Source organism: Sapajus apella, unplaced genomic scaffold, assembly GCF_009761245.1.
Source record: "Sapajus apella isolate SASKATOON/1434 unplaced genomic scaffold, GSC_monkey_1.0 scaffold19, whole genome shotgun sequence".
In the NCBI taxonomy this organism is placed as follows: Eukaryota; Metazoa; Chordata; class Mammalia; order Primates; family Cebidae; genus Sapajus; species Sapajus apella.
The window spans coordinates 9,546,957-9,555,393 of record NW_022436959.1 but is presented as its reverse complement, the minus strand read 5'-3'; the positions used below and the strand labels follow the sequence as shown (position 1 = coordinate 9,555,393).

Below are 8,437 nucleotides of genomic sequence, written 5' to 3'. Positions count from 1 at the left end.
CTCCGCCTCCTGGGTTCAGGCAATTCTCCTGCCTCAGCCTCCTGAGTAGCTGGGACTACAGGCACGTGCCACCATGCCCAGCTAATTTTTTGTATTTTTAGTAGAGACGGGGTTTCACCATGTTGACTAGGATGGTCTCTATCTCTTGACCTCGTGATCCACCCGCCTCGGCCTCCCAAAGTGCTGGGATTACAGGCTTGAGCCACCGCGCCCGGCCTGTTCTGTTCTTTTCAAGGTTAAACTTGATTTCTTGAAGGATTGTTTGATGATGCTGACTTCTAATGAGGTTTTTTGTTGTTGTTTTTTTTTTTCCCCAAACTGCTCAACTATAAAGAACATCTTGTTGTAGTTTTTGCTTTCTAGTCATCACGTTCTGTTTTTGTTTTGTTTGAGTCTGTCGCCCAGGTTGGAGTGCAGTGGCGCGATCTCTGCTCACTGCAACCTCTCCCTCCCGGGTTGAAGCGATTCTCCTGCCTCGGCCTCCTAGGTAGCTGGGATTACAGGCGCGCACCACCTTGCCCGGCTAATTTTTGTATTTTTAGCAGAGACGGGGTTTCACGACGTTGGTGATTCTGGTCTCGAACCCCTGACTGGAGATCCGGCCGCCTCGTCCTCCCAAAGTGCTGGGATTACAGGCGGGAGCCACAACGGCCGACTCATCACGTTCTTAAATTGTAGACCCCTGTTTACAGTTCTCACTGTAGCCTCGTTTATCGAATTAACCAGTAAATACCTTTTCCATAACAAAAATAACATTTTGGAATTCAAAATTTTATCCTTTTTAATGATGTTAAAATAATTATTAAAGATCCCAATGATGTTCCTTGTATATTTCTTTTGGGAGAATTTATTATATTCTTTTGGATTGGTTATGTTAAATCTGGGCTTTATACATTTCTTTTTAAAGCTTATTTTGCCCCAAATAAACCTTTAGAAGAAGGTAAAACTTTACCCTAAAATATATGGGCCAAGATCATAGCATTTTAGAAACCAACTTATAAAGTCTAAAGAGTAAATAAAAGTGGTGTGGGTGACACCTGGGCAGAATGTCGTGGCACTCAGGTGTAAAGGATTCTGGAAATAGGGATATTGGCAAGGGTGCAAATTAATAGACTGGGGCTTTTGCTTCTGCTTCCTAGAAAGAATGCTGATAACATTTTTCGGGAGCAGATGTCTGTTTTTTATTTTTTTTTTTTTTTTTTTTACAAACCACCGCCTCCTGTTTATAGTTTTTAGTCTTTCTTTGAGCCACAGTATGAATAATTGGAAACTATTTGAATGCTGGATTTTTTTCCTTTCATATGTTTGTCCTATAGGACTAAAGTTTGGAGATAATTCTAAAGATTTTTTAGCTGAGGTTGTGAAAAACTTTCAGCAACTTTGTCAACCGTTACCTGAATTATAAAACTTCTAAGAGTAAAAAGTGTTCATACTCTAAAATGCAGTTTTTCAGCTGCAGTGGGTCATAAGTAGAGTATTCCTAATCCGTTTCATTTCTTTATTTGCTTTGGTTTTACTATTAAGGAAATTTTCAAACATATACAAAAGGAGAATGAACAGTAAAATGAACCAGCATTTTACTAATCTTGTTTTGTTACCCCTTCTAATATTTTTTTTTTCTCTTGGAGTTTTCAAAGCAACTCTTAGACATCAAGACATTTCACTTACAGTTAGCTTAGCATCTTTAACTGGTAAGGACTTTTAAAAAACATACAATCACCATAATTATCACACATAACAAAATTACCTTATTTCTTTTTGAATTCTGTTAGGACCGGCAGACTATATTTATATTTATCTAAATTAAAAAGTTTAATTTGGCTTCATAATGTTTAATTTACAGAAGTTCTTACTATGGTCTGTTTTTTAGTACACTAAGGCTTACGTTTTTGTGCTAAAGTAAAACGAGTATTAGGAACCACTGGAAAATACTACCACAAAAGTCAAATCTGTTTTGGGATTGAAAAAGTTCCAAGAGGAGTAAGTAAAGATAATATTGAGATGCTTCCCATCCGGACCCCATGTTTATCTTAGCTATATACATAACTGAGTGCTCACTATGTATTAACATTTTTAAAGACATTAATGCATTCCCAAAATAATACAATTGGAATTTAGACCGAAGACTTCATAATATACAGTTTACAGCATAACACACATAAAGGAATTCTAGAGGCATTAGAACTTTAGGGAATGTAGGAAACCTGGAAGAGGGCACTGTAGTCAGCGTGTGTATGCATTTCTGACTTTGTTTGCCAAGCAAATGTGTCTGGCCCCTTAATTGTTAATTGGACGTTTTTTACTTACCCTTGGCTTGCCAACTTATTATAATCTTGTTTGTGGAGATGCAGTTTAGAGAAGGAGAATCAGAATTTGGCATGGTAAAGCTGCTTGCTTCTAGTTCCCTTTTTGTGTAGGGACTGTACCTCTCTCCAACTGAGAGGTTTGTACGTTTTCTCAGGATATTAGTGAAGCTACACTTACCAGGCATTACCACAAGGTGATGCAGTGACTGCATATTATTTCTCCACTCCCGTGCGACCTTGACATTCTGAGTGAATTCCAACATTTTTATAAGCTTGCCTATCTCTTCAGTCTATTATCCGTAGCAGGAGTAAATCAGAGAAACTGTGGGAATTAGAAATTTAAAATGGGTTAATGACATGATTATATTTAGATTGCATTCATCCATGTAAACTTTTTAAATGATTAGTAGCTATACTATAATTTAATAGTAAAAAGTGACAAGGTACTAGAATAAGTTTTGTAAAATATTTCTATAATTGTAGCAATGAAATTTTAAAAAGATTGGAGTGTTGGAGAGACATTATTGAAGGCTATTAATAGGATAATCACAAATTAGTTTACTTTTCAGACTTATAAAAATTGTGAATACTATATTTAAAATGAAATACTAGTGTTTTATATTAAAAATGTAAAATTTGGGATAGGGTTTAAAAATGGAATTTCTTGTTAATAGGGCTATTTAAAACAAAATTATATATACTTATAAAAATTCAAACTATAAATTGACATAAAATTTAAAGTCCTTAAATCTTCTTTTTACACACATCCCTTATAAGACTATTAACTCTATAATGTATACTTCTTGAGTTCCTTTTGATGCATTTGTAAACATATACAAATACATGTATGTATATCTACCTGCTATTTTGTACCTCAAAAACTTCTGTGAACTATAAGGTTGGATTGTAGTTTAAAAAAAAAAAAACTGTTATAATGGAGGTTAACAAAAGTTGAAACACTGTTGCCTTGTTTTATTAAAAAAAAATAGTTACAGCTTTGTTGGTTTAATTTACTTTTAGGAAATGACTTATTAAATTTTAAGAAAAAAGTTTTATCCTTAATCAGCTTTTGATTAAAAACATGGGATATATATTCTAAGCTAGTTTATTTTCTTCTTACTGAATATCTTCCTCAAAGGAAGCATGACTATTCACTCTCTTAATAGAAAAATATTACTTATTCCCTTATTTCAGTTTTGGTAGCTGTATTTAATAGATGTTGGTTCAGTTGATTTAGCTATAGTTTATTTTGTTGGTTGGTATCTTATAACCAGTAGTGATTTTTTCTTTTTTTTTTTTTTAAAAATTTTTTTGGGTTTTTTTTTTTTTTTTTCCTTTGTGAAGCCACTCACTTGAAAAGAGATGATCATTAATGACTTCATTAGTATCATGATACCTCCCTGGGAGCCCAAATTAGCTGAGACAACGCAAAGAAACAAAATAATAGAACTTTTAAGTTATTTTAGGCAGAGTTCTCTAGTGTTTGTAAATGCTACCTTTTCATTTTTCTGATGGCTTTAGGTTACCAGGTGGAGCGTACTCACAGTTAAGTCTTTCCATGAAATACGGTTGCTGGTAGTAAAGTCCTTTTATTAGTGCAGAGGTAAAGAAGGATTGCTACTGAATATACTCTTTACCTGGAATCCTTGCAAACATCAGGTAGGGAGAGGCTGGCAACTTAGCCTGATTTTCTGCAGTGGTTTCCAGGCTCATGATTGACAATGTTTTTGGGATGTCCAGTATATTCAGTAAAGCAGGACTTTGGCCATAACAGAAGCAGAGGGGACACAAGAAGAAAGTTGATATATTTTAAAGTGCTTATTATTACAAAACTTAAAAAATTTGCCTTAGTATTTCAAACAGGTCAGCAAAAACAGTTAAAAGCATGCTTTTTAAGATCTTCTTAGCAATAAGCTTTCTTACTAATGGCTAAAATATGAGTAGAGCCTTGCTGCTGTGCTTGCTCTGTAGAAACTTCATTGATTTGTGAAGTAAATTAAATTAATTTGATTAGCAAAAATCTTGCCCCAGTTTTCCCTATTATTATAGAGATGCCTGTTTTAATGACTCCAGCAAGTATGGTCAGGTCAGTCATAGTTTCTTATGTGTACTGTAGAATTAGTGATTGCACTGAGCCTGTGACAAACTCTTCAGATTGGTTTTTGTGTAAATCCTCATTTGTTTCTATTTTCTCAAAAGTAGAGGACAAAATAGGGAAAACATTTAGATCTTGCAATTTTTATAATCTACGCTCACCATTCATCTGCTATCCAATGCTTGGTGTTTACTAAGCCAAGTGAGCATTCATGAATCTCTAATAGATTTTCAACAGTATGTGTTTCATTAACACTACACTTTTATTTTTAAATGTAAGTTTATTTTAATAAGTAAACATGTGGAAAGGGCATGTTAATACTAGAAGTCAAGGTAGGATCATTGGACCTAGAATGAAATGGTAGGTTTGTAATAGGTAGAGAAGAACAAATAGGCTGAGCCATTTCAAGTAGACCCGCTAATATTTTACATGGTTTGAGAGAATTGAACAAGCTCGTACCAGAAGCTCAAGAAGACAGGCTGGGTCTGGGATCTGTGGAAATAAATGAGAGGTAGTAGTAGAGACTAAGTTGTTGGTTAGTGGTTCTCTTTCCGGGTTGCATACAGGATTGAGATTACTTGGAGAGGGGGGGGGGGGGGGGGGCAAGGATATGTATATTCATATACACACACAGGCACACGTGCACACACGTCCAGGTCCCACTCCCAGAAAGTCATTGTCATCTTTCTTTTCTTTTCTTTTCTTTTCTTTTCTTCTTTTCTTTTCTTTCTTTTCTTTTCTTTCTTTTTTTCTTTCTTTTTTTTTTTTTTAAGGCCCCTGATGATTCTAATGTGTGACCAGGGTTGAGAAATGCTGGTTGGGGGATTATGACATAGGGCAGAAATGCAGGCACAGAGAAGCTAGCATCAGGTTTTATTATAGGACCCCAAAAACCTAGGGAGAGGGGAAGAGATGAATGGGATGGGCTAGGTTAGGAAGGAAAATGATGAAGCTCAAGGGTTCTACATAGAAAGGAAAAGTTAATTGACCCATAGCCAATAAAATACTGACTTTTAACTGTTCTTTTTTCTGTTTCTTAGTGTCTGTTACTAGGAGCCAGCAGGTTTATATTGGCAGCATGTGCATGAAAACATCTTTGGTTCATTTGCTTTTGATTGGAATAGAAGCAGGAGGGCTAGGCTTTTCAGGAGAGTTGAATTTTTGGTTTTGGTTTTTAGACTTTTAAATGCCCACATAACTTGCTGAGCCATATGGACTTTAATTATTTTACAGTTCATCGGTATTTTTGAATTTAATCATAATTTTAAGAGGTTCCAGTATTTAAAAAGTATATATTTTAAAAATTATGACATGTAAATATTCATTAAATTTATATTAAATATTATGTATTTTCTGAAGGCATAGGTGTTTATTCTTAGTTGGTATAATTTAACTTTTATGAATTACTTGTTTCAGATTCACAATGACATCCTTTCAAGAAGTCCCATTGCAGACTTCCAACTTTGCCCATGTTATCTTTCAAAATGTGGCCAAGAGTTATCTTCCTAATGCACACCTGGAATGTCATTACACCTTAACTCCCTATATTCATCCACATCCAAAAGATTGGGTTGGTATATTCAAGGTAAGAAAACATTCTGAATATGTTCTCCATGTAAACACTTTTAATTTTATTTTAAAACAGATTGATAAGTAGCTTGTACTGCCCTTGTCTTGACTCTGCATCAAGATTCATTTTTGTAAATATCACCATGAAATATTTAACAGTGGGGAGTAGATAAAATGAATATTGGGAACTCCATTTCACCAGATTTTCCTCTCTGTGGTGAAAAAGTTTACCTTCAGTCAAGGATTTATGAAAATTTTTTCAGAATCTTTTTTTTCCTATTTTCTCCATTCATTACCTACAAAAAAAAATTTTTTTTCTTTGGGTTCCTTTAATATTTACTGTTTTTTCTTTTTCCAGTCATTTGAAATACATTTTATACAGCTTAACAGTCATGTTATTATCCCTTCTATTGTCCTGCATTGGCTTAAATATTGTTCAGATTGTATTACACAGTTTTAGAAGAGTATTCTGTTTAACGTGCCTGAATAATAAACTCCTTGATGGGAGGAGTCCCAGTTCTTATATTTTACCAATGATTTTGTATTAATACTTCCTTGAAAATCAAGATGATAATTACAGTGGTACACTTTGCTGTGCAGGACATTTTCTGGCAATTTTAACTTTTCAGAATGTAGTGGAAAACCAAAACATAAGAGTGTTATCTGAGCAGTCAAAATAATGCCATGAATGTCCAAACAGTAAAACGCATTCACTTTTCTCCTGTGTTATTCTGTAGTCTTCCTCAGAATCAGTTTGTTTTATTTTAGTTGTGTTTTTTTGAAATTTTGATTGTCTAATCTGTATAAAGTCAAAACAATAAAAAAGAAAGAAATGAATAGCTGCTAGAAATTAGGCATATTGGAAGTGCCTGGAAGTAAAAGTCCAGCCTGATAGGAAAGCAGAATAACATTTGGACCAAACAAAGTTTTGGCATTTGATGACTTTTAGTTCCTTTCTTTGAATTCCTCATTTCTTGATGTTTCTGAGTAGAATATAATAGTTATTTACTGTTTTTGTGTCAGCTTTTTAGGCTTGTTAAATCCTAAAATGGAAATATTCAATGTAACAATTTTATGAAATCAGTAGTAGTTTTTAAATTGTATTTCTTATTTTTTGAGATGAGGTCTTATTCTGTCACTCGGGCTGGAGTGCACTGGTGGGATTGTGGCTTACTGCAACCTGACCTCCTGGGCTCAAGTGATCCTTCCCCCTCAGCTTTTCAAATAGCTGGGATTATACATACACCACCACGCCTGGCTAATTTTTTAATTTTTTGTAGAGACAGGGTCTCACTCTGTTTCCTAGGATGGTTTTAACTTCCTAGGCTCAAGTGATCTTCCTGTCCCAGCCTCCCAAAGTGCTGGGATTACAGTCCTGTTCCACTCCCAAAGTGTGAGCCACCACACCTGGCCTCAGTAGTATTGATTTTTATGGGAGATACGGGTATCAAGTTAAAGATACTGATTGAGAACTGGTGTTTTCTGTAGTAACCGTGCAGAGAGGAAGAAAACAGAAATGTGATTGAGGAAAAAGAAGGGCATTTCCAGTAGGAAAATGGTACACGGTGAACAACCTAAATCTGAAAATTTGAAATCTGAAATGCTTTAAAATCCAAAACTTTTTGAATGCTGACATGATGTGCAAAGGAAATGCTCATTGGAACATTTTATATTTTGGATTTGGGATTCTTAACCAGTAGGTATAATGCAAATATTCCAAAATCTGACAAATTTATAAATCAAAAGCACTTCTGGTTTCAATCATTTTGGATAGGGATACTGAATCTGAATAAGAAGAGTCTCAGAGGTAGGAATATTCATGAGAATGAGTAAGTCAGTTTAGAGTATAAGCTTCAGTTAGGGAAGTTGTGGGAGATGAGATTGGAGGTAAGTTTCATTCTGTCTGTGGAAGACCTTCAGTGTTAGTTTATAGACTTTCTTCTAAAGGGCAGTGGGAAGTCTTTGTATATGTGTAGGTTGTTTGAAAAATTATATTTCAAGAAGATGAATTACCAACTTTTTCCTGTAGACTACTTGTTTATTTCTTGTACTTTTTTCATTTTTTTAAAGCCAAAAGCCTGCGACTTTCCCTTCAAATCCAAACATCCATTCTAACCATTTTATTGCTTACATATTTCTAAATCCTTAATATCACTGCACTAGTTCATGCCTTCCATATTTTTTTTTTTACCAAGACTATTGCAATAGATCACCTGTTTTGCCCACTTTCATGCTTGTCTTCTTATCTTTGCTTTTAACAGCTCTTTATAAGCTGTGAAATAGAAATCTGAACATGTCTTTCTCTTGTTTGAAACTCTTCATTGGTTCTTCATCATCTATAGAATAATGCCAAGACCAACTAACATAGAGCCATATAGGGCTTCTGTATAAGATTTAATTTCTAGCTTCATTTTTAGTCATTCCTGCTGCTGCTTTTATGCTTTGGTAGTGCTAACCTATACTTCTT

The 8,437-nt window shown here is 34.6% G+C and overlaps 1 protein-coding gene across 7 annotated transcripts in view; it reads left to right on the top strand.

The window, feature by feature from the left end:
- TAX1BP1 (Tax1 binding protein 1) overlaps nucleotides 1–8,437 on the top strand; it is an 86,235-nt gene that overhangs the window by 1,349 nt on the left and 76,449 nt on the right. For all 7 annotated transcript variants that reach the window (XM_032286675.1, XM_032286680.1, XM_032286678.1 and 4 more), the window contains exon 2: nucleotides 5,818–5,986. In XM_032286675.1, coding sequence (XP_032142566.1) covers nucleotides 5,825–5,986 — 162 coding nt within the window. In that variant the 5' untranslated portion in view covers nucleotides 5,818–5,824. The remainder of the gene's footprint in view (nucleotides 1–5,817; nucleotides 5,987–8,437) is intronic.